The sequence below is a fragment of the Littorina saxatilis genome, linkage group LG1, assembly GCF_037325665.1.
Source record: "Littorina saxatilis isolate snail1 linkage group LG1, US_GU_Lsax_2.0, whole genome shotgun sequence".
NCBI lineage: Eukaryota > Metazoa > Mollusca > Gastropoda > Littorinimorpha > Littorinidae > Littorina > Littorina saxatilis.
Window position 1 is genome coordinate 45,958,519 of NC_090245.1, and position 26,398 is coordinate 45,984,916.

The 26,398-nt window shown below is 44.2% G+C and overlaps 1 protein-coding gene and 1 long non-coding RNA gene across 6 annotated transcripts in view; both read left to right on the top strand.

Annotated features, from left to right (window-relative positions):
• The first annotated feature begins 1,333 nt into the window (after nucleotides 1-1,333).
• LOC138971196 (anillin-like) overlaps nucleotides 1,334-26,398 on the top strand; it is a 45,372-nt gene continuing 20,307 nt past the window's right edge. For 4 of the 5 annotated variants that reach the window (XM_070343864.1, XM_070343872.1, XM_070343889.1 and 1 more), the window contains exons 1-6: nucleotides 1,334-1,447; nucleotides 16,050-16,265; nucleotides 17,045-17,195; nucleotides 23,947-24,078; nucleotides 24,473-24,656; nucleotides 24,862-26,029. In XM_070343864.1, coding sequence (XP_070199965.1) covers nucleotides 1,430-1,447; nucleotides 16,050-16,265; nucleotides 17,045-17,195; nucleotides 23,947-24,078; nucleotides 24,473-24,656; nucleotides 24,862-26,029 — 1,869 coding nt within the window. In that variant the 5' untranslated portion in view covers nucleotides 1,334-1,429. The remainder of the gene's footprint in view (nucleotides 1,448-16,049; nucleotides 16,266-17,044; nucleotides 17,196-23,946; nucleotides 24,079-24,472; nucleotides 24,657-24,861; nucleotides 26,030-26,398) is intronic. The other variant, XM_070343881.1, reaches the window with a different exon arrangement.
• On the top strand, nucleotides 6,980-13,510 carry LOC138971191 (uncharacterized). Its single transcript, XR_011457194.1, has 3 exons — nucleotides 6,980-7,296; nucleotides 12,657-12,730; nucleotides 12,974-13,510. It is a non-coding gene; the product is annotated as an uncharacterized lncRNA (long non-coding RNA).

The following is a 26,398-nucleotide window of genomic DNA, read 5'->3' on the forward strand; positions in this document are numbered from 1 at the left end:
GGCACGACCATAAATTAAAGTACGGTTATTTAATATTCTTATATATCTAGTATCTTCAGGACATCATCTGCCTTTACACCGAGTTTTAAGTCACAGAAATAAAACAATAAGGGAGTTATGATGCATTTTGGAAGATCTAGCGAGGATGATGATAATGATGATGAAAATTATGATAATGATGATTATGATAATGATGATGATGATGATGATAATCAGTGATGGTGATGATGATAATACTCGAATGAATGGAGCAAAAGAGAGCGATAACTAGAAAAATGAACATCAGCATGTACAACAACAACTTGAACAACAACAACAACAACAACAACAACAACAACAACAACAACAACAACAACAACAACAAGAGCAAACGCTCGATCGAGTCACTTTCGCAGTTCTGAATATTATATGAGGCATCAGATGGACAGGAAGAAATTGCTATTCACAACACAATGAGTCACGTTCACATAAAATTTGAGCCCGGTCACTTTTATAGTTTCCGAGAAAAGCCCAACGTTAAGTTGTGTGTTGCCGAACAGAAAAGGCTAGTTATCTCCCTTGTTTTTCTGATAACGTTCGTAAAAGGCTACAGATGTAAATACTTTGATGTAAAGAATAATCCTACAAAGTTTCAATCACATCCGATGAACTTTGTCAAAGATATAAAATGTCTAATTTTTCCTTTGACGCTGACCTGTGACCTTGAAAAAGGTCAAAGGTCAACGAAACCATCGTTAAAGTGTAGAGGTCATTGGAGGTCACGACTAAACAAAATATGAGCCCGATCGCTTTGATAGTTTCCGAGAAAAGTCCAACGTTAAGGTGGTGTCTACGGACGGCCGGCCGGACAGACTAACACTGACCGATTACATAGAGTCACTTTTTCTCAAGTGACTCAACAACAACAACAACAACACGGTCTGCGTGTGTGTGTGAGTGTTTGTTAGTGTATACGTGAGTGTTTGTGTGTGTGTGCACTGTGTGTGTGTGTGTGAGTGTCACGTGTGTGTGTGCCTAGCTGTGTCACTGAGTGTGTGTGTGTGTGTGTCGTGTCAGTGCCCGGCCCGGCGTGTGTCAGTGTGTGTGTGTGTGTGCCCGGTGTGTCAGCCCACCGGCGGTCAGTGTGTGACTTAAAACTTGGTATAAAGTCAGATAATGTTGTGAAGATACTATATATATAAATAAAAAGTACATGTACATGCTTTAGTTTGGTATCACAAGGTAGTGCAAGGCCGCGTGCGGCCGCGTGCGGTCGCGTAGTATTTATTCAGACCGCCGAGCAAGGTGCGTCACGTGAGATTTTGCGAGAACCAGCGTGATTTCAACCGCCAATTTCAAACTTGAGTTCCAGGGAAGATAAACACAGGTGTGCTACGCTGACCCGTTTATCCGTTTCAAGTGCTGTACATGGTTCATCTTTTGCACAGCCATGGATGCAGAAACACAGGTTAGTTCAAGTCACCTTTTTGTGCACTGTTTAAACTAAATAAAGACTTATTCTGATGGATTCAATGTGAGAAGGTTCCCCGTTTTTATTTTGATCTTGGCAACACGGTAAAAATGGCGTTTTTCCTGTTCAGTTCAGTGATAGCCCTTCAGTCAACGTTTGGCACGGTTAGCCAAGAAAACAGCGGGTTGTTGAAAGTATGATGCAGTGACAGGTTGTTTATTTACATGCAATGGTCGGTTTATGCGTCCATGGGCATGGTTGCATTTTCAAATGACATTACTAAATAATACTATTCGTGAACAAGATTGAAGATAGCTTGTGGTAGTTTTCTGTTACTGACCGCTGCACCAGCATGATCTCTCTAGGTCTGAGTCTGACATTTACAAAGGAAAGGTATGCTGTCGTTTACCGATAACAGGTGTCAGTGAACTGGTGCAGTCACCAAGTTCAACTTGTCTTGAAGTTGGAAGGGAGAGAGGTCACCCGAACTGAAATTAGCTAGTAGTACTAGTAATAGTACAAGCTGTGGCAGTAATAGCACAGCAGTCTAAAAGTTGCTTCCAAGTCTAGCTAAGTTCCTGATGGCAGTGGCAATTTGAATAATTTGTCTCTGAATACAGTCTTCAGTGCCAGTTCATAATGTAAAGTGTGACAGTTCTGCATCAATGCCAGACATCTGGATGACTTGTCCCACAAGTGCAGCGTGACTTACAGATACAGACCTTTGCAGGGATATCCTTAGGCATGCATTATGTATAAGTTACAGCTCCGTCCATCCATGATATCGCGTGGTATTTTGTCGAGACTGGGTCAATGAATATGATGACGTCACTCGAGGCTCTTCCGAGAGTGAGTTCATTATATTCATTCACCCCGTCGAGACAAAATACCCCGCGATACCATGGATGATTCGGAGCTGTAACTTATACATATATGGCCCAAAGTCAGAATAGGTGTCCATTTTTGTGACATACAAAATCAATTTTAAAAATGAACATTTTCTTTGTTTTGAAAATAGAGATGTATTTTAGAGCATAAATACGCAAGGAACAGCTATGATTTAAGAAAACTCATGTTTGATCACTTCACAGATTCAGGTTTAAAAGTTTGCAGGAGTTCATAACTTCACACTGTCACAAAATTTAGACTTGTTAAATCATTGTTGCTACATGTATTGGGTCTGTTTTAGACATCTGAGCAAATTGCTACAGCAAATTACTTTGCATTTCAAGCAAGTTAAACTTGTTTTGGCCACGCATGATGCAGATGTGAACTCCATTAATGGGAAGTTCATAACTTCACATAATTTACTTTTATTGGTATAATAAATTTAATTTATACAGGCAGGAAACAATTTGTTTTGTTTTTTGACTCACATGCGAAGCAAAAGTGAGTCTATGTACTCACCCGAGTCGTCCGTCCGTCCGTCCGGACGTCCGTCCGGACGTCCGTCCGGACGTCCGTCCGTCCGTCCGGAAAACTTTAACGTTGGATATTTCTTGGACACTATTCAGTCTATCAGTACCAAATTTGGCAAGATGGTGTATGATGACAAGGCCCCAAAAAACATACATAGCATCTTGACCTTGCTTCAAGGTCAAGGTCGCAGGGGCCATAAATGTTGCCTAAAAAACAGCTATTTTTCACATTTTTCCCATTTTCTCTGAAGTTTTTGAGATTCAATACCTCACCTATATATGATATATAGGGCAAAGTAAGCCCCATCTTTTGATACCAGTTTGGTTTACCTTGCTTCAAGGTCAAGGTCACAGGAGCTCTTCAAAGTTGGATTGTATACATATTTTGAAGTGACCTTGACCCTGAACTATGGAAGATAACTGTTTCAAACTTAAAAATTATGTGGGGCACATGTTATGCTTTCATCATGAGACACATTTGGTCACATATGATCAAGGTCAAGGTCACTTTGACCCTTATGAAATGTGACCAAAATAAGGTAGTGAACCACTAAAAGTGACCATATCTCATGGTAGAAAGAGCCAATAAGCACCATTGTACTTCCTATGTCTTAAATTAACAGCTTTGTGTTGCATGACCTTGGATGACCTTGACCTTGGGTCAAGGTCACATGTATTTTGGTAGGAAAAATGTGTAATGCATGTGAGTCGTATGGGCTTTGCCCTTCTTGTTAATCTGAAAAAGGTGAGCTGGAACATGAAGGTAATTTTTGAAGATGAAGTGTGGAGAAGATTTTTTGGTTATCTGTATTATTTATAGAAATTAATATTGTCACAATTTTTTCACAGCAAATATTGGCATAAGTTATCATTAAATCTACAATTTTGCTGTTTTTGTGCAAAATGTGCTTGAAAAGTACCATCAAAAGGATTTCAATACACCAAAATGTTTGTCTGACTCAAAGAGTTGGCAGAAACTGAAAGTATTTTTAGAATGTCCTAGGAGTTCATAACTTCACACCGTGACATCACAAACTATGGCTAATTCAAACCAAAGTAAGAAAGTGCATATGTCATCTTATTTTCTCTCCAGCTACTCTTTGTAATCAACATACAACTAAGTAATAAAAGTAAAACATTTGTGAAAACAAACGATAACAAAAATCATAAAATGTGAGCGTGCGCATAACTTCACAAGAATTTTTGTTATGTTGGTCTCTAGTACAGTTACTGTATAATATATTTGCAAAACAATGACAAACTGAGAACACAGAGTTATAGTATAGGCTAAAGCTGCACTTATATTACAAAATCAGATTTTAATTGCCAAAATAAAACAAATTGTTTGAAACTTGTGAAAGTTCATAACTTCACATCAATCACACATTTATACTAAAATAACTAACTAAAGTCTCTTGCAAATAATTCTAAACAACTTAATGATTTACTTAACCAAACTCAGTCATGAAAACTGTTACCGAAATCATTATTTAGTTAGTGTTTATGTCAGCTGACTGTGTGTTCATAACTTCACATCATTTATTTAACTGAAAAGCTACGTACTAAAATCTGCTGGTAAATTAAAATAAAAATGACATCAAACTGTAACAGCCTACTCTGGAGAAGAGCAGCACATCATTTGAGGTAGTGATTTAGTGTAGTAAATTAATTATTTTGTATAAATCATACTCATGGCATGTGTTCATAACTTCACACCGTGGGGCTGAGGGTCAGTTGATGTGAAGTTATGTACACCGTGCAGTCAACCCAGATTCATGCTGGAATTATCAAAATGTAATTTTGAGGGTTGATATTCAGAAAACTTCTTACAAAATGTCCAGATAAAGTCAAATGTACTCTTTTGCTATTAACAAGGCATTATTTTAAACACGCCCTTGAAAAATGAGCTTGAGTTATGTGAAGTTATGAACTTCATGACAAAACGGCTAAGTACTTCAGAAAGAAACAGTCAGCAGCCAGTAGATTCTTTTTGTGATGAAAATCATGGTACAGTGTAATTTGGAAACTGAAAATAGTCATTTTACATATGTGCACATCTACAATACTGGAAACAGGCAGTAAAACAACAGAGTCCTGACTTTAAGCTTGTGTTGTAGCTTACTGGGCACAACCTTGTTCATGTTTACAATTTGATATGTTTGTATACATGTTTGTAAACCATAATAAAGGTTTGAACCTCACTGTTTGCGTTTGTCTGATTTTTTATGCAATTTATATTGTTGGTTTTTGTGACAAAAATAGCATCAGAAAGCGGGACATAATTTTGGAGAAGAAGTGAAGTGCTCAGTGCATTTAAAACTAGCAGCAAAGAAGTAAACTCTGTGTATAATGATAGTATATATTAAACACTTTACCTAATGAACACATCTCCATTACACAAATTCGTGACATTTGACCTTTGATGCAGGTCAAAATAATGATGTTTGCACGTTACATTCGTTTCCACTTGCATCAACTGAGTTGTGTTCTGCTTCCAGAACACAGAAGTGCTTCAGTAGAACAATATTTTGTTTAGAATGCATCACACACTATCAGTCTTTCTAAAACTAGTGCAATTCACGACAAGGAACTTAGTCGATAAATATCGACAGGGGGCCGACAAATGGTTTAAATGGGAAATGTGTGTATATGGGTGTGGGTTTGAAACAAACAAACAAACCAACCCTTGTGAACCCCGGGCCGCAGGCCTTCGATGTAGTGATTGAAAAAAAAGGATGTTCTCAAATGGTTCAATTCTCATTTGGTCTGATTCTCAAATGGTACCGGTATACTCCCCCCCCCCCCCCCTGGCCGCAGGCCTAGGAGTAAAATTTTATAGACACTGACCTTCTTCCCAGGGGTCATTGACCCAGTTTTAGCTATGAGAGGTGGTTCGCCCAGAGGCTGTAGAGTATACTGGGGCGGTCTCTTTGATGTCTTGAGAGGAAACTTGGCCAGGGTAGTACATGCACCAGAACTGGTGGACACCAAGGACAAACATGAAATCGAAGCAGTTTGCTTTCAGAGAGAACGGTCGTCAGCAACTCAAACTTCTCTGTTTTCTTTTTTTTTTTAAATCTGACTTTCTTTGTGGCCTCCGCCCCCCTCCCTCTGTAAGGACCCCCCTCCACAAGGACCGATTTTTGTCAACATTTTAAAGGTCGCTAGAGAGGGGTTCCACTGTATGACCTAACCGCTGCTGGCAGACGGCCTCAATCTTCACGCGCAAAGACGAGATTAATAGGTGCTCGGTTTTGGTATTTTGAATTACATTACATTAAACCTTTGTTGGGTTTCATGGTCATGGCAACAGCCATAATAATATTACATGATGTATAATATCATATTTCAGCATATGTGAATTACATGTCATCATACTAAACTGTCATACATTTTTATTCCTACATTATTCTGATTGATCACAACCAAACCTACTATCATTGGACACATCCAAATGCAAGCGCCTGTTCTTGACAATTTCTCTCTGATCTAAATATAAAATCAGTGCAATTTCCTGGGTCGGGCTTTGCCACAGACACTCACGGTTTGGCCTGTAGGTAAAATGTACAATGTATTTTCTGATTTGTGCACAAAAGCTTTTTTTCTTTTTTCTTTTTTTTAACATAACAATGTTTAATGTCACTGTATGTTTAAAAGACCATGGTCATATTTGTAAAAAAAATGTTAAATTAGAAAATAAATAACATTTTGGTTCATGATTTTTCCTACACCTGTGCTAAAAATAAGAAATAAAAATGTCGGGTATATAAGTCACTCAAATACAGCTAGGTATGAATGGCTCGGTTTGAGTTTGTTGCAGTTGACCCTGCACAATGCGACATATCATGTTTTTGTTGAACAATTTTGACGTCACCCCTCCCATAGGGTGACGTATTTCACAACTTCCTGTGTTACACAAACTCTGTGATGACCAATTTCACAACTTTCTACAGATGAACAATTTTGACGTCACCCCTCCCATAGGGTGACGGATGTCACAACTTCCTGTGTACACAAACTGATGACGTATTTCACAACAAAATGGCGCTGCCCATGGTCAACCTCGAAACTATCCGTATAGAATGGGGGCGTCCTCGCCCCCATAATGAAAAGTTAAACACGGTACCACTAGAGGAACGCGTATCTGGCAAATCACGTTTAGTCTCCACCTGTGACGTCCGCAACACTGCCGCTCAACCCATCCAGGAAGCTGACGCACTTGTGTTTTGCACCCTGAATCGGAAGAGCGTGAGTAAGCGGTCAGCGTGTAGACCACAAATTGCAAGATGCGTGGACACGCTAAAACAAACGAGCATCATTGGTCGAATAGTTTCCACTGACGCGGTGTGCCGTACAACACATTCGTTCGGGGTTACGCCACGTGCCTGCATCTCACGCTAGCTGTGGCCTTCTACAAAGCTTATTGAGGTAAGTGTTATCATTAATGCTCATTATGTATTGATAAAAGTGCCACTGATTGAACATTTAGTCCCTCCAACAGAAATATTCCTTGATGATTGTCCGAGATAGTGTGTACTCTTGTCGTCTGCTTTCGTCTCCACGGTGACGAACGAGCAACCCAAATCAATATTCTCGCAAAACTACAATATTGTTAACTGATTTTTGTAGAAATCAAATGAAGAAGGTTTGGTTAATAAATAATAACTGACGTCCATTTGGAATTTAATGTGCACGGCCCAATCTGATCGGACGTTTTTAAGAAACGAAAATCAGACCTTTTTGGTTTCTGTTGTGACGTTCAGAACAACGAAACATGATATTCGGAGTAATAATAAAAGCATGTTAGTTCTGCAAGTTTGTTTGCATACATTATTAATAAATCACCAATAAAAGTGCGGTCTTGTTGGTTCTAAAAGAAATTAAAGCAAGCATGCAGAAAAATAATCCATTTGGGGTCGCGTATCAGTAGATTTCGTTTCTCCTGTGACATACGCTCTCGAACACACTGATATGAACGCGTGCGAAGTATCAGATCTAAGTCTATAAAATGCAAAAGCAAACAAATGTTTTCCTTTGATTTCGTATTTCATATGGCATGTGCATTTTAAACACGTCACGGCCGATCCGGCCTCTCCCATAATGCAACAGAAAAAGGGGCGGGGCTTAGCAAAAATAGCACAACGCGTGGCACGCGATGTAAACACGAACAGGCCAAAGTGCACTGGGGACGCGGGGGCACCAGGGCGCTCTAATAAATCAGCTTCAATGTTTTTGTCAATAAAAAAAAGCACAAGATAGTGTCCACAAGCTCTTTGTTTGGATTTCCTTCTCCCAAAAATGTTTTAACCTTTTGAACTTGGGCGTAAATAAGATTAATTTCCTCTCTCTCACCGCTAAACTGAATTTTACCATCTGGCTTTCTGTCTGTGCGAGCAGCATTTCTTCTTTTCAGCTTCTTCAGAGTTTTTCACATATTTTCGTTTCTGAACATTTGTGATATCTTGCATATTGATTGCGTATTTTGTTTATATTTACAATACAATTGAACTTTCACACAGAGAACCTTTGTGTCAAAAAAATCAGTCACACAGAGAGAAACAGAATAACAATGTCAAGGCTGTAGATGTCAGGCTAGTCAAACGGACAAAATGAAACTTAGTCTTGGTTGCTGTAACTCAGTCACCGCTATGATGGTACTTTCGCTGATATTAACAGAAAAACAACACAGAATCAGCCAAAACCGAGAACAATAAACAAGTTTAGTACGTCACAACGTCAATGAACAGAATTCTGGAGTCAATTTTTGCATCAGACTCTGACTAAGTGAGTGGGGCAAGCGTCAAACACCACTAAAATGAGGAGGGAAATCTTGGCGCATTTTTTTGGCGGAATACTTGAACAAACCAATCATTTTCAAACTGACCAAGGACAAAAACAGGCTTGTGAACCGAATGGTGAGGGGGGAGGGTACCTCGAAATGTGTGGGTGATGATTTCACATCACCAGTCTACATTGCTGCAGTCTTAGTATAGTAGCTCCACCGACCACTGTCCCCTCCGCCCTCCCCCCTCCCGTTCGTTCCCCCTTTCAACCCCCTACCACCTTGGAATAAACTGCAGAAGACCATTTGCATATCCTGGATTCTTCCATTTGTGTTGCCAGGGGCGACCCAAGATCCGAGTCCCTTTGTTTCCCATGTCCACTTAGAACAAACCGAGTTTAGATTACCCCTTTCTGTTTTGAAAGTAAACTTGCCCATCCTGTGAGGCACTTTCAGGGACAGTAATTATAGTTAGCAGGACCATGTAGACGAAGTCAACGGTGATAATCTGCGTAGTGTATACGCATACTTTGGAACACGGTCTGTTATTCCACCCAGCGAGAGCCTCTAACACAATCAGTGTTGTCGACAGATGGCGGGAAAACCTGAGTGTTTCACATTCCAACATCCGATGGTGATAGTAACTTAGTAAGGGCCAGGCTGCGGTCTGTAAGCTGTATTGCACTGACATCTCTTTCTGTCTGTGGAAATAAATGGCGAAATTTGATTTAACACTTCTCAACTTTTAAGTGACCAGGAGAACGCAATAAGGAGACTATTTACTGAGAATCAGTGGCCATTTGAAACTCGAAGGTGTGTAATAAAAGATTCGACTTGTGTACCAAGAGGTGCTGGGCCATCATCGTGTGACCTCGATACAGAGGCGCTAGGCTGTCTCTCGTGTGTGTAGTACCGTTAGGGTGCAGACCTGGTTATCTGATCCTGGAGGCAATTGTGAAAGCGGAGACACGGGTCCTAGTACAGTGCTCTCCTCTGGGGTAGGCCAGTGTGCCTTTTGTTTTTGCAGCCCTTGTGTGACAAATCCGGCATCGCCAGAGGTGGCTAGGTACAGGCCAATTGCCACACCGCAGGAATTCCGGCGTTAGAAAAGTACTCTACAAGAAGTATTGGTCCATGCTAGACCGACGCGGTGCTTGGAATTGTGCATTGTACTTGGCGAAAAAGACGTCTTCCTTACATCAAGACAATCCAACACGGGTAAACATTAACCGAGAAAATTTATGATGCCCGACTGTGTGCTCAAATTAGTGAGAGAGCTTTATCCCAACCCCACAGGAATACCCTATCAAGGCCACAACTGGTGGTAAAGGTTAGTTGCATTTCTTTCTTCATATCCGATGTAACAAATACACATGCACCTGAGACAGCATGTTCTGGAACCAAATTGCCGCATGCCACGTGTTTTGCTATTTTTGGAACGCATGGTGTAAATCTGTGACGTCGGAGAGTGTTGACTCCGCCCTTTTCTTTGAACAAGATCCCCATTGAAATGTTTGTTTACAAATATCTTCTTTATTATGGAGAATTAACCTTATCTAAGTGCATAGGGCGGTAAATGTGTGAAAACCAGCTGTGTGAACAAAAAATCTGACACCGTAACTCATGCTTAACTGAGATATTAAAGAAAATGTAGGAGCAGTATTTGTCCGTTGCCTGCAAGAGGTTTGAAATGATTTGCCAACGCAGAAGGTCAGGCTCCTTATATACTCCTGCCGGGCCTTTAAGTTTTTAAATGTGCTGCCCGAAATTTGGCGTTTTGTAAACGGGAGTCACAGTGGAGACGAAGTTTAATCGCAGCAGTTGTTTCCTTGTGACCTACGTCACAGTTAGTTTGCGGCCTGTATTTATTGTTTACTTTGGAAGTTGTATGCCTAAAGCATATCATTTATAATACTTTTAGACTTGTCTAAACAAATAGTTTAAAAAAAGAGGCTGTCTTTTGCAGTAAAACTAAGAGATATGTTTGTTGGTTACCATGGAAGCGAGTTACACTTCTCTCATGGCTTCTTCGTACCATACGCTTCTGATTATCGATTTTGGTACAGCAGTCCCTGCAATGTACGGCCCCCGGCGTGAGCGGACACCTGACATGTACGGACACATTTGCTCGGCACGGAGTGTTTTCCTTCTATATTTTCCCCCCCTTAAACGGACACCTGCAAAACGTGGACACGGACACTCATTTTCGGTCCCAACAGCAGGTCATACCTCCAATGTACGGACAGACCATCGTCACATTTTCACCACAACAAAATCGATAACAGAGCAGTCCGGCTCTTGGTGCAAAGATCACAGCCGCAATGGCGTGACGACAGTCACTGGTAACTTGAGTGCACCTGTACCCATCAGGAGGGGGGGGGGGGGGGGGGGGGGTAGTTTTGGTCAGGAGTGGAGTACATGCGAAGATGCCAACATGAAACTGCACTGTGCTCTTTATTCTTGTCTGTTGGACCATAGACCATTTATCCGGCTATTTGGTCTATGGTTGGACGTAAACAACAGAAACCACAGTCGATGAAGGTCCTGAGCGAAAGAGAGGGAAAAACCGGCCACAGTTCTCAGCATCGTGTGTCTGTGTGTAACCTCTTTCATTGACAAGATACTCAGTCTTGTTTCCCCTCAGCCTTGACCAGTGAGTCGGTTGCCTAATCTGTGAACCCTTCAGTTGTCTTGCTGTGTCAAAAGTTACGACACAGTCAACTGGTTTTGCTCTGAGTGAACAGTTGGAGCTGACCTCTCTGGCCACAGCCCACCAGTACATGGCTGGAGGGAGTGAGAGAGAGAGGGAGGGGGGGTGGTGGCTAAACTCTGTGGGGTGTCCGGTGTTACTGCATGTCAGCAGGAAGAGCATTGGAGAGAAATAGAGAGGTGTACTCTTCCACACAATTTCCAAGCATCAGTTGTCACGGCTTGGGGTAGGCATTAGTGAGGGAGAGTGGGAGCTGTGTTATGTACAGTGTATTTCCGACTGAAGAGTGAAAAGTCACTGCCATGCCACATGATCGGCATGCAGTCAATAAAGCCAGACAAGATGAAAATAAATTACATGATTATGACATGCAGCTCTATCTGCTGCTATTTATTCAAACTGGGTTTCAAACTTATTCTTGCAAAGCATCTGCACACGCTCCTCTGTGCTGCGTTTGTGTGGCTGCTTTCGTATGTCAGTGCATGGTGAGTGTGTTCACTGCCTTGAGGATTTATTTTATCTCTTCTTTTCAACACTTTTCATACAAATCATTTTTACAGAACGTTTAAAGAAGTATTAGGAGTTTATTGTTTAGTAGCCACAAGAAGTGATTAGCATAGACTCAATCCTGTTTGTGTGTCTGTGTGAGTGTATGGGGGAGGGGGTGGTGTGGTCACCCCTCCTGTGACCGGACACCTGCAATGTATGGACAGTTTTGCTATGGCCCAAGGGTGTCCGTTCATGAGAGGGACTGCTGTATTTGAAAGCCTTTGCTTGCTTAATTGATTTATTTCATTTCATGTAAGTGTAGTTTTTAAAAGTCAAGTCAAAGCATTTCTTCCTTCCAGATATGGACCATTTGTCTGGGGGAGAGAGAGAGAGAGAGAGAGAGAGAGAGAGAGAGTTATTATTACGATTATTCAGATTTTGAAGGCAAAAAACGCCTGTCTGTGTTCTATTTTATTGTGTCTCACTTCCATTTTTTGGGCACATCGTTAACTCAAAACAGAGATTAAGTCTACATGTCATAATTGATAATTCAATATCAGCTTTCCAAAATAACAACTGATGTGCTAAAAATGAAGCCCCTTGATGAGTTTGCCCACCTGCATGTCCAACATGGCCCAGAACCGCAAAATATTTGGAAGGTGGCAACCATGTAATATTGTAATACTTGCAGCAAAGGTGATCAGTTTTCATTTTGATTTTTTCTCTGCATACTTTTTATTATTATGGATTCATTTATTTTTCAGTTTCAGACTTCTAGTACAATAATGTTCTGCATTTTGTTTTCAGTACAAGTTCCCTCAGCTTTCTGCAGATGCTTACCAACAGACTGAAGTTGCACAACTCACCGGACATAATTCCAGGTGTGATTTTACTTTCTTATTCGGATAGATTTCTCCACAAAATAGATTTAAGCTCTCGGACAGTGTTTTAATTTTTAGAGGAAAGTCTTCCTATCCAATAAAGTACACTTGTAATTATTCTTTGATTGCAGAAAAAGTTATCTTGCAATCGTCCTTGGTATTGTGAGTGGAGTGAGGGGATGATGTACTCAGAACTTGCTTGTGGAGGTTTTGCATAACCCTGTATGTTCTGTCCTCTTTCAGCATTCAGCATGGCAGCTGGGTGGAGGTCACTTTCACCACTGTACGAGGCAACACCGAAGTATACAGTGGGGTGGTGGTGGGACTCAGACCAGGGGAGGCCCGTGTCAACTTTCTTCGGAAGAAGGGAGATGCATACATCTTCCCAGACGTGGAGGACATTTCATGGGTGGATGCTGGCAGCGTTAGACTGCTAAATGTCCCAACTGTCGGCCGTAGAGGGCAACATATGTTTGACTGATTTTTTATGCACTTCATCTTTTGATTATCGTGGATGAACATAGTTTTTACGCTGGTTTCTTTTTCATGCTTTTACAACACATTTTTGTACTCCTGGAGCATCTTGCATCATTTCTTAAATTGTTCTTCGGTAACTACCCACCCTTTCCCATCATAAGTTTGCATTTCAGCAGTTCTAAAACTTGTGGAGCCACGACCTTCTTTTACTCCTAATCTCACAGTTTTTATCACTGTCTGGTATTGATTATGTTGGTATATGGTGTATTTGATAAATTTATCAATAATTGACAGAAATTTAAAGTTTTTTTGTGTGTTTTATTGCATGATGTCAATTTTTACAGTCACATGACGCACACGCGTCAGTCTCAATTTTAACACTCAAATCATCTTCAATCACAACACATTTTTAGAAAATGATAAGAAAAATGGTTCTTTTCATGCTCCTAACTCAGTGTGCTTTATGTTTTCACCATGAAGGCCATGACACCTCTGCGCATCCGAAAACATCACAATAGACACAAAGAAATGTGCAATTTCCTCCATTTGGGTTCCACGTGACATACAGAACATTTGGTTATTCACACAAAATGAATAATGTGTAAGTAACTGCAACAACATAAAAACAACTGTCTTTGTATGACAAAAACAATATATGAAAGACCTGCATACAATGCTGTTATCATAGTGTAGGTGAAATTGTTTATCCCCTCTGTTGCGTATGTCACGGTTTCCACTATAGTCATTGGTACTGCGTGGAAAATGAATAGGTTTTTCTTCTCATGTTTCACTTAGGATGCAAGACCTTGAATGTCTGCCAACATTGCAAAATAATTTCAGCAGGAATATTGGTTCATTGTTTGAATAACTATACCAGGTGGAAACCATGTGACATACAAGACACCACTCACGTTGGTTAACTCTTGGTGATGTTTTACTGAAACCGGCATGTGCTTTGTTTATTAATTGCATTAAGGCATTAAAATAGTGTCTAAACTTTAACAAAAAGTGGGTTTGGCTTTGTTTTTATAATGTTTATTTTTTTACCCCAATGTCCCAGGTTGTGATCCAGTATTGTAGATGTGCACATATATTTTGGGTTTTGACATGAGTTAGTAACTCTCACATAAAAATAGTGCGCAAGACACAGAGAAAATGGCTAACTAAAGCATACTGCTTGACTTTAGTGACAAAAATTGCTTAGTATCTAAATCTAATGTACTTTTATATGCAAAATTGCTGTTCCACTACAAGCTTAACTTTCATGGCTAGCATTTAAGGACAAAAAACACTCTCAGTGGAGATAGTAGGAAAGTTCATAACTTTCTCACAAGAATTTTTTATTTCTCAATTACTCAAACACCAATGAATGAACTTGATGTAAACTTTCAGTGTGACTGCTGCTAGTGGATCCAAATGCATTACAAAGCTAGGTGTTCCCCAACCAGTCAATTTACTCTTTTTATAAGGCAAAAGGTTGGAAAGTTCATAACTCTTTTTTCACAAGAAAATCTGCACGTAAACTTCAAACTACTTTTGAACATGCAAAAACAAGTCAAACAACCCTTTTTATGTTTTATACCTCTGCAAAACATACTGTAAAATACTTTTTTACAAAAATATATCAGGTTTCAATCTTTAATTATTATTTAGAGCTGATCAGTGAACAAAAATGAAGTCTTACGGAAATAGTTATGAACTTTCTGTGAAATTTTGTCTCCCCATTTTCTGCAGGCTCACTGACAAAATTCAAAAACTTTGCTTTGTCAAAGGTACATTTGAGTTTTACTGGCTCAGTGAAAAGTCATTCATGACATTCTGTCCCATAAATATGACAGAGTAGACCATGTTTCAATATGCTGTAAGGTCATGTCACAAAAAATGGCCAAAATGTAGTGCTGCTGACTTCAGATAATGGCGACATTTTCATTAAAAACAACAACTGAGCACACAATGTTTCTCTAGGTGCGTACTTCATACTTTTTTTTACAAGTCTCATTAATCTTTACAAGGATTTTATTTTTCTTTGATGTACAAATCAGGTTAGAGCCAAGGTTGCACAGCTATTTCAGCTGTGGACACCATTTCAGACTTAAGGCCATATATATGGCATGACCAAAGTAAGGAGAAGTTGTAGAACTATATTTTGTGTCAGTCTTGGCAAGGCGCAATTGTAACACTACGCTGGAACGCTGAAGAAGAAGAAAATACGCACGAAATACACGTTAAGTGATAACATTGTGCAGGTGCTACCCACGTGCTGCAGCTGTAAATTTCGTTCAAGTTTTCCATGAAATACTTGTCACTGCGGCTGCGCAAGTTATTTTGCCTAGGTCAAGGCCGAGCTTTAGGCCTACGGAAAAATATCGCTGGATATTTTCTCACTAGAATAACAGAGAGAAAGAAGGGAAGTCATGGTATATGAGTATGTTACAGCATGAAAACTTGAGGGAGATGGTTAACTTGGGACACTTCTTGAATGTTATTTTGTACCACATTATTCAATGACAATGGGGCTATTTTGTAACATGCTTAATTGTGCAGATTGTTATTTGATTTGCATCTTGTGGAATTTCTTTTACCCTGGGTGTTTGTTTGCTGACTGTTCTGAGTGTTCATCAGATTCAGAGCCATACGGTTTAGATGTTTGTGAATTTTTCAGTGGATCAATGGTAGTAGTTGGTACTGGCAGCATTGCCCTTTTTAGAACCATATAGATCTTTAGAAGAAGTAGAGCCTCACATGTTTATGAAGGTATAGTTAGAAAGGAGGGTCTTGAGGTGAAAGAAGAATGCTATGAATAAATTTAATTTCTGAATGTTGTTCATCACTCCATGCACAGGTTCCTGGAATTGGAAATGAAAGTCATGAACCACAAGATGGAGACGTTGAAATGACTGACAGTGACAGTGGTTTAGACAAACTGCTGCGCAAAGCGGTCACTGTCAGTCAAGTGAATTTGCCAATGGCCGTCATTGACGAAGAGATAGACGATATTGTCTGCTCCTATTCCAATGAGAATGAACACCCAGATAATGTCCTTGATCAAGATTTTCTGGTAATCTGCCAAACAGTGCTTCAGATGTTGAATGCAATATTTTGTTTTCATTCAAGTTTGTTATGTTAATTGCTTGTTTTTTTGTTATACTGATTACTGATCATTTATGTTTTTGCAGTTTCTTTGTTTGCTTGCTGCACGCCGCTCACCAATTTGTTTTTTAAAACTCATATTGTTTTAAGTATTTCCAGTTCCACACATCTGTTGGATCAATTAATCATTAATGTACAATGTATTGGGTTAATGGGGTTTTTCAAATGATTGCTGGTGCTTGAAGTTGAACTTTAAAATCAGATGTTTGCTTTTCTGGTAATTTCTAATTTCTACACCCCCCACACCTTGCCTTGATTAACTGATTAAGCAAGCCAATGTTATGTGTCATGTAAAATTCAAGGTGTAGCACTAGCAGTACATTTAATATTACCCCCTGATGTCAAAATCATGATGAATCTAAAATTACTAACAAGAACTTGAAGAAGAAATAATAGAGTATAAAGTTATACTGTTTCAAAACAACAAAATCAACATTCATACTACTACTAGTGCATTAATTGGTTGAAGTTACTGTTCATGTCCATAATCATTTCACACTAAGCAGATGCGACATTATCGTAGCCATTGTAGTTTTATAGATTTGTTCTTTCTGTTCCTATTTTCCTAATCTGAATCAACAAATTAAGTGGCTGATCTGTATGAACACTTCCACATAAGTAATGGCATAGTGCATTGCAAGGAATGAATACTGAGTGCAATGAACTAACTTGTGTTTACAATTACAGAGACTGATTGAACGGACTCGCCAGAGGAGGGAGCAGCTGAACCAGAAAATGGGGAAGACTCCGGAAGCTGCGCCACGAAAGCGTCGCACCCCTCTGTCTGAAGACTTGACTAGTAATGTTGGCGATAACTCCAGTCAGCAGAATACAGATGGTAAGTTCTAAACAATCATACATTTTAACCGCAAGCTGCATTAAATATCATATTCTTACTCCGAATCACATTAGCATTGAGTCACCTGAGATGCTTATCACTGAAAAACGCTTACCCGGCTAAAGAATTTAAAGGGAAGCAACCCCATCACCAAAACGAAAGTGAAAGTAGCTTTGGTAATGGGCCAGTACACCGGGAGTTACCTCCCATACGGGTGTATGCCACGTCACTTCCTCTAGGAACACGTGCCTCTTATCATACGTCTTTTTCACCTCGGAGAGGACGGTTCACTTTTTGACGCTCTGTGGCTGACCTTGTGTGTTTGAGTGACACCCGCCGGCCACGTTACCCAGCTTGTCTGCTCGCCTTGCCTACAGTTTGGTGAGCTCGTTCCCGTTTGTTGTTGGTTGTTTGCGCTGTTTCGTTACTGTACGTTGTCCGTTTTTTACGGACTTGTGTGTCAGTGACTTGCGTGTTTCGCCATTTTGTTGTGTGAGTTAGTTAGCTAACTCGTGTGACTTTGCTAGTAGCTCTGCGTGCCCTCTTTCTGTTTGGGCAAGTGTAGCTTTAGTATTTTGTTGACGCGTAAGCGTGTGTGTTTACTGTGTTTTCAGTCGTTTTGACTTACGTTTCAGTAAATCTTTTTGCTTTGCCACGTGTTGTTGACGTTTGTGTCAGTGTCTTGCGTGTCGCCATTTTGTTGTGTGAGTTAGTTTTCTAGCTCGTGTGACTTTGTTTGTAGCTCTCCGTGCCTCTGCTTGTGGGGCAAGTTTAGCTATAGTATTTTGTTAACGCATTAGTGCGGGTGTTTACTGAATTTTCCAGTCGTTTAGACTTATGTTTCAGTAAATTTTTTCGCGTTGCCACGTGTTGTTGTCAACATGTCTGATTCAGACAAGCGCCGTGGCAAGTCGGACCCCAAGGGGAAAATTAAGGCTAAGTCTTCCTCTTCCAAAGCAACGTTACTTGTTACAGACCAAGAGCGTAACACTTTGTTGGCTGTACCAATTTCGGCGCCTAGCGCTGTTACTACTTCTGCTTCTTTTGCGGCGCCTAGCGCTACTGTTACTTCTGCACCTGTCTCTACATCGGAGACTTCGTCTTCTTTGTTAGCACCTGGACAAGGTGCGTTGGTTTCCTCTCTGTTAAAGTCACTGGTTCCAGAAATCCGCAGCTTGGTGCAGGCAGAATTTCAGCGTTCCGTCGCCAGCAGTTCGGCGTTTCCGGCATCTGGCAGTGACGTCCGGGCTTTGGCTTCCGTGTCTTTGTCCTCCACTTCCGGCTTGGAGCAGCGTCCTCCCTCTTCAGCGTCGGTTGGTAAGCAGAGCTGGTCCGATAGCCCTCGTGAGGCGCCTGGACGTTCTCCTTCGGGGGACAGCTCTTTCGCATCGGGTCACGACCGATACCTTGCTGATCTTTCATTTCCGGCGATAACCTACGAGGCCCCGGACTTGTTCGAACAGCGGCGGCAGTCGGTTTCGACTGCCGCATTTCCGGCACTTGCCGGAAGTGATGATCCGTCCGCTCCGGCACGCTACGGCGGTCGCGGCAGGATGGAGTATTCACTGACTTCCGGTCCTTCCGGATCGCGAAGTCAACCAGTGCAGTCTTCACTTCCGCATTTTGCGGTTCCGTTGACTACACTTCCGGTTTCGGCCGGAAACGCTTCTTCCTCTTCTGGTGGTTCCTTCCGGATACCAGATAGTGGATTACAGCGTGCGCCTTCCGGCTTTCAAGCGCCTAGGCTTGAGCAGGCATCACTCCACTCAGTCGGGGGAGTGACGTCAGCTCATCCAGCTCCGGTTTTTGCGGATGGTCGTCCTGCTTACCCTTTACCTTCACAGGATTTTGGGCGGCAGGATGACGTTAGTGCTCAGGCTTTTCCGGTTTCCGGTTTGCCAGGGCATGCTTCTGCTTCCGGAACTGGTGACTTCGGTCATGGTTCCACGTGTGACTATTCTGATGCTCCATCAGTGGTCAGCGAGGAGTCGCGGGGCGTGTTTCCGTCGAAGCTCAAGTCTGTTCTTGACGTCGCGGCGGAAGTAACGTCTCGTTATTTTCCTGAAGGGGTGGTGGCTGCGGACTCTTCCGCATCATTCGTTCCTTCTGCCATGGCGGACTTCCGGCCGGCACAGGAGGATGTTTCTTCCTTCCGGTTCGCCGAGTCTCCGTCAGTGGCTTACCAACTTTCGCATTCACTGGTTCGTCCAGCACATGCGGGGAGTGGTATTCGGCCAGTGCCTGTTCCGTTACTGCTTCCTTTTGGTCCAGTTCCGGAATCAGCTCAGCAGTGGGTGGCTTCAGCTGCCCAAGCCTCTTCCTTCGTGCCTACGGCCAATAGGAAGCTTGGCATGCCCAATCAGAGCCAGAATTGGCTGGCGTCTTTTGCACTCCCTAGGGCTACCCTTCCGGTTTCCCGGGAATTGCTGCCTCTTCTGACTAAACCGATCAAGCGTGATTCGGTTTTGCCGGTTTCCGAGGCTTCCCTCCTCTCTGCTGAGGAGGTTGGACGTCGGCAGATCGAACTGTCCTCCATTGCGGAGACTCTCGTTCGGGCTCTGTCTCGGGCATTGACCGATTCGCTAGTTCCTTTCACTCTCAGTGAAGAACAGAATGCGGACGATGTCTCTGCGCTTTTGGCCGCATTGGCCAAGGTCAATGAGGAACAATTGCGTCTTTCCTCCCTGCAGTACACCCAAGCGGTACTCTGCAGGAGGGATCTCTTCCTCTCGCAGTCCCAATTCACGGAACTGGCTACTAGGGAGACCTTGAGAGTCTCCCCGGTCTCAGAGGAGTCTCTCTTCTGTCCGCTGGCACTGGATGCCAGACAGAAGGAGATTCAGTCAAACAAGGACAGTCAGTTCCTTGACTACACTCTGAAGGGGGTGAAACAGTCTCAGCCTTCTAAACAGAAGCAGGCTCAGACATCGTCTAACCCCAAGCCAGCTCAGAAGCGGCAGGCTCCGCCGGCCGCTCGTGGTGGGAAGAAGAGGATGGCATCGGGGAGGGGGCGTGGCGGTTCTGGAAGTAAGCCACACCCCCAATGAAGCGCTCCCGATCTCACCTCCCTCCCGCCCTCCACCTTGGTGATGGCGGGAGGCCCCTCCCGGGCACTTTCTCGTTGGATGTCGGTAGTAGACAGCCAATGGATTGTGGGAGTGGTGAGATCGGGCTTCCGTCTACTCTGGCGGGAGGAAAAGGCGCCTCTTACCCGAGTGCCTCCGCGGTTCAAGCCCCCCTTCTCGCAGGAAGCACGTTCCGTCTTGCAGTCGGAAATTGCCTCCCTGGAGCAGAAGGGCGCGGTGGAGAGAGTTCGGGTCCACAGCTCCCTGGGATTTTACGGGCGTCTGTTCGCTGTTCCCAAAGCATCAGGAGGATGGCGTCCCGTGTTGGATTTATCTCTCCTCAATACTTTCTTGAGGGAGATAAAATTCAAGATGGAGACGCCAGCCTCTGTCCGAGACTCTCTCCGCCCAGGAGACTGGGTGACCTCGATCGATCTCACGGACGCATACTTTCACATTCTTATGCATCCGGCCGACCGGAAATGGCTTCGTTTCCGGTGGGGAGATCAGATCTACCAGTTTCGCGCACTCCCTTTCGGGCTGTCTCTCGCACCATGGATTTTCACCATGGTGGTGAGACAGGTCTGTGCACTGGTGAGGTCCCAGGGTATCCGTCTGCGGGCTTATCTGGACGACTGGCTCATCATGAACCAGTCCCAGAGCGGCTGTTCGCAGGATACCCTGACGGTTCTTCGAGAATCCAACTCGTTGGGGTTCTCGATCAACCGGGTAAAGTCGGAGCTGACCCCGTCACAGACATTCACTTATCTGGGGATGTCTTTCGACACGGTCGCTTGGACTGTCCAGCCTTCTCAGAGAAGGGTGGACAAGCTCCAAGCCCAGATTCGCTCCACTTTACCTCTCCTGATGGCTTCCATCCGCTCGCTCGCCTCCATCTTGGGGCAGATGGAGTCTATGGCTCTTCTGGTTTCACTGGGCCGGGTCCACAAACGTCCGCTTCAGTTCGCGCTGAAGCCGTTTGTGGACTCTCCTCTGGTGGACTGGGACGCCCTCATCCCTTTGCAGGGATGGTTCCAGTCTGCGACCCTTCCGTGGTTGGACACGGAGTGGGTCTGCAGAGGTGTTCCGATCGTCGTGCCCCTCCCCGACCTGGACCTCTTTACAGATGCGTCCAGGGAGGGTTGGGGGGCACATACAGATCTTCAGACTACTTCCGGTCTGTGGACGACGGAGCAGTCCTTGTGGCACATCAACTTGCTGGAGCTAGAGGCAGTTGCTCTAGCTCTGGCCAAGTTTCTGCCCTCCCTGTACGCCAAACATGTTCGTCTGTTTACAGACAACATGACAGTGGCGGCGTACATCAACAAGCAGGGAGGCTCGCGGTCCCCGTCTCTCTCGGAGAGGGCTTGCGAGATCCTGGTGTGGTGCTTTCAGCATCATATCACGATCTCGGCCAGGTACCTTCCAGGGAGGCTGAACACTTTGACGGATGCGCTCAGTCGTTCCGGTACAGTGCTTCAGTCGGAGTGGACGATCACTCACGGGGCACTGCTTCGCCTTTGGGCCCAGGTCCAAAAGCCTCTGGTGGACCTTTTTGCCACAAGGTACTCAAAGAGGCTTCCGGTGTTCGTCTCGCCATTCCCGGACCCTCAGGCATGGCGAGTGAACGCTCTGGACTTTCCCTGGACGGGTCTGGAGGCGTACGCCTTTCCTCCCTTTCCGTTACTCAGCCGAGTAATCCGGAAAGCGGAGATGGAGGAGCCGGCCCTTCTTCTTCTGGTCGCTCCTCTGTGGCCGTCGCAGGTCTGGTTTCCAGATCTTCTTCGGCTCGCCCAAGGGCCCCCCATTCCTCTTGCACTCGTGCGAGGGGAACTAGTGCAGCCCCGAACAGGCATTCCACACGAGGAGCCCAGTCTTCTGAAGCTTCACGTGTGGAAGTTGTTCGGGACTCGCTGAAGCGCTCTGGGGCGTCGTCTTTGACTCTGGACTTGGTGGCTCGCTCGCATAGAGCGTCCACCTCTTCAGTTTATGCTTCCCACTGGAAGGCATGGACTGCCTGGTGTTCAGCTAGAGGGGTGAGTTCGGTGGCTCCGCGCTCTATTCAGGTCGCTAACCACCTCTCTTTCATGTCTTCGCAGGGCGCCTCAGTCTCCTCGCTGAGGGTCCGGCGCTCCGCTATCTCGGCGACTCTTAAGCAGATTGGTCGTTCTGTTCGAGTCGGGGGTGTTATAGCTGCAGTCATAAAAGGGGCTGCTCTTAAGGAAGCTAAAGCTCGTTTGCCCGCTCCCAAGTGGGACTTGTTTTTAATCCTGGAATTCCTTCGTTCTGCGGATTTTGAGCCTTTAAGCGAGGCCAGTCTGTTCAATGTCACTCGCAAAGCGCTGTTTCTCCTTTTGTTGGCTACGGCCCGACGGGGTAGCGAGGTCCACGCCCTGTCGGGTCAGCCTGGAGATATCTCCTTTGAGCCGGACGGTTCCGCATCTTTGCGTTTCCGGCCTGATTTCCTGGCCAAGAATCAGTCTCCGGGGCAGGCCTCTCCGCTGGTTAGAGTTAAGGCTCTGACCAGCGCGTTGGCCCCGGATGACCCCGATTCGGTCAATTGCCCTGTGAGGGCACTTCGTCTGTACTTAGCCCGGACTCAGCCGATTCGGTCTAGTTCTCAGAAGTTGTTGTTTATCTCTCTCCTTACTAGGCGCGAGAAAGATTTGTCGAAGGTAACGTTGGCCCGGTGGGTGTCCTCGCTCATCAAGCAGGCTTATGAGTGGAGTCGCACAAAGAGGGGGGGGGGTTATGCCCTCCTTGCCACTTGACTCGGCCCGAGCCCATGAAACGAGGGCGTGGGCATCCTCTCTGGCAGTTCTGCGCTCCAGACGTCTAGAGGAGGTGCTGACAACTGCGTATTGGCGTTCCGAAGATGTTTTTATAAACTTTTATCTTCGGGACGTCACAGCTCTTCGACAGGATGGCTCCAGAGGCCTTCCAGCGCTCATAGCAGCAGGCCAGTTCCTGTCCAGAACTTGATGGTGAGTTTTGATTCATTTCTAGCCCACCGCCTTGTTGATGTTATCTGCTAATGTGATTCGGAGTAAGAATATGATATTTAATGGAAAATTTCCTAAATAAATTTTCATTTAATTAATATACTTACCCGAATCACATACTGTATTCCCTCCCACCTGCCCCGCTTATGGTTTTAAGATTTTTTAAAGCCGTATGATAAGAGGCACGTGTTCCTAGAGGAAGTGACGTGGCATACACCCGTATGGGAGGTAACTCCCGGTGTACTGGCCCATTACCAAAGCTACTTTCACTTTCGTTTTGGTGATGGGGTTGCTTCCCTTTAAATTCTTTAGCCGGGTAAGCGTTTTTCAGTGATAAGCATCTCAGGTGACTCAATGCTAATGTGATTCGGGTAAGTATATTAATTAAATGAAAATTTATTTAGGAAATTTTCCATTTTTGATGCTGCAGATCAGTCAAATCTGTAACAGCAAGAACTATTCCATCAATTTGGATTTCTCAAGTGAAGTATTTGTGATTTTGTTAAGAATGGAGCATACACTAATTCAGTAATTGAACTAAGAAACTCTTCACTGGTACAGAGGCTTTAAATCAAACTTAACTGAAAGGGTAAATCCTACATTGCAGCCTGAAAATCTGAGGCCGTTTTTTTATAAGTTAGATAGTTTTGGTTGTTTGAATCATTCAGTGGTTTGATGTTTCAGATTCCCCCAAGCGTCAGTGCGTGCGTGGCACAGAGCAGGAGATGAAGCAGGACACACCAGCCATCCCCAGCGTCAAGTCTCGTCTGCACAACCTGGCCTCCCAGCACTCACAGTGGGCTGACACTGCTGACAGTTAGTTACCTTCCTATCCCATGAATTCCTGTGTCAGATGGCATATGTCTAACTTTGTTCGGTTTTCTTCTGTAGTTGCAGTTTAAAACACAAATCACAGCCTGACTGCAATGCTTCCAGATAGGGTGTTATGGCTTCGGTAGCATACCATCTATAGATCAGGCCTGTGTATGGTAGTGGTACAGAGTATTGAATAATTTGTTTTAAAATGGCTCTCTTCGTACTGTTTAGCTGTGTGCCCCTTTACCATTGGCCTGGTAAAGAGACCAAATTGGTAGTGGTGGAGGGCCACAAAAATCCATTTACTCAAACTTTTGTATTGTGAAAGCTGTTAAAACGGATTGTAATCATGCGATCGTGTAAACTAATTACATACAAATCTGTTTGTGTTTAGATGGTGAAGAAGATTCAAGCCCTGTACCCACACCCAGGAAGAGTTTGTCGTCTCCTCCACTGGAGAGAGCCAGGCCGGCAGCACAGGAAAACACTCAGCCAGGCTCACAGCGCAAGAGTCGCTTTGCTCAGCTGGCCAGCGCCATCAACACCTGGGAGGATGACCTCAGCCACCCTACCATTGTGTAAGTCTGTAGTTACACTTGGAGATGTATGAAATTCTTGACTATCACTATCAGGAGTTTCGCACACAATCTTATTTCAGCATCCTTTATTTGTTCTGTTGTAAATGTTTCATTCCATGTTCACTTAGCTTGTATCATTTAGGGTCAAGTTCGAAATACGATCATTTGTCTTTTTATTTGATTTTTTTGCATTGCTCATTTCCAGGAAAGAAGAAGAGAAGAAACCTCGTTGGCAGCCACCTAAACCCGCTAACTCCGCAACTGCCCCAGAAGTCACTTCACCAAAGAAGACCCGTGCCCCCCTTCCCCCCTCTGCAAGCAGCACCATGAGTAGCAAAACGTCCAGTGAAAGGGCTGCCCCGCCAGTCTCATCAATAACCAAAGATTCCACCAGGTCCCCTGTGCGTACTGGCAGCACCGTTGGTTTCAACAGCTCCCCCAAGCCTTTCCAGCCTTACAAGGAGCGTGCAGGCAGGGTCTCCCCGGTCAAGTCCCCTGCAGCATCCAGGACCAACCTCACCAAGGAAGCCCAACCCAAGCAGGAGTCCAAAGTAGGCCAGCTGGCCAGTCAGGTGACCATGAGGAACCCCGCCACTCCCTCCACAGCGTCCAAACCTCCCTCCGAAAGACCTGTCTCCGCCCGACTGGCCAACTGGGAGCAGAAGATATCGGAAACCAGCAAGCCTGACTTCCCTGCCACACCCAAGTCAGGTCTGGCTGCGTCGTCCGCCGTGTCACAGACTCCCAAGCAGGCCTGCACTCCTGCCAGACCACTCCACACTCCTGCCAGACCACTCAACACCCCTGCCCAGCCTGTCAAGGCCATCAACCCCGCCCAGGAACAAGATGATGTTGTACAGATGAGACCCAAGGTGCGCAAGTCTGTTGACGATGAACCCACAGCCCACCCCGTACTTGCTCGCATGTCAGCCTGGGAGCAGATGACGACAGCGAACGTGGTCAGTGATATCAAGAAGGTGCGCCCTGGTGACTGCACTCCCATCAAGACCCCAGGCCCTGTCACCCCAGCCGCCAAGAGATCTCCCGTCAAAGGCCCTGTGTTTGCAACGCCAGGAAGGACCAACGCTGTCACCCCCAAGAAGAGCTTCAAGGACAGCATCAATGAAAGAGCAGCTCAGATCAACCCCAACTCGGCGGCCAAACCAGATAACAAAACCTCCCCCAGTAAGAGCCTGTCCCCTAGGAATGCCAGCTCGGCCATGAAACAGGCACAACAGAAGTTGGTACAGCAGACGCAGAGTACTACCATGGCTGAGAGGCTGCGTCAAGAGCGCATGGCTGAACTCCAGACCATACAGAACCGCTGGAAGAACGGCATCCTCAAGGATGAGACGGATACCGAGTCTGAAGAGGTAAGTACTCAAGTACATCATGATGTGTTGTATTAAAGCAGGGAGTATATGCCTGATCTGATGTGGTGTTCAAATAAGCACATTTTATGATTTCCTCTTCCTTGAAAAAAGATTGGTGCCATCCTCTCGATGAAGAACAGCCATTTTCTCTGTCCCCCAGATGTTGCAGTCCTTCCAATTAAATTTCTGCAATTAATCAAACCTTGATCAATGAACTGAAATTGGCAGACTAAATGTACTTGGTTGAAAAAGTTGACAGGATAGTTCTTGGATATTTAAGCCTTTGAGTTCGGATTTTTTCAGCAAAATTCTCACTTGACATGGTATTCATTTTATCACACAACCAAACACCTTTGCTTTTGCGTACAA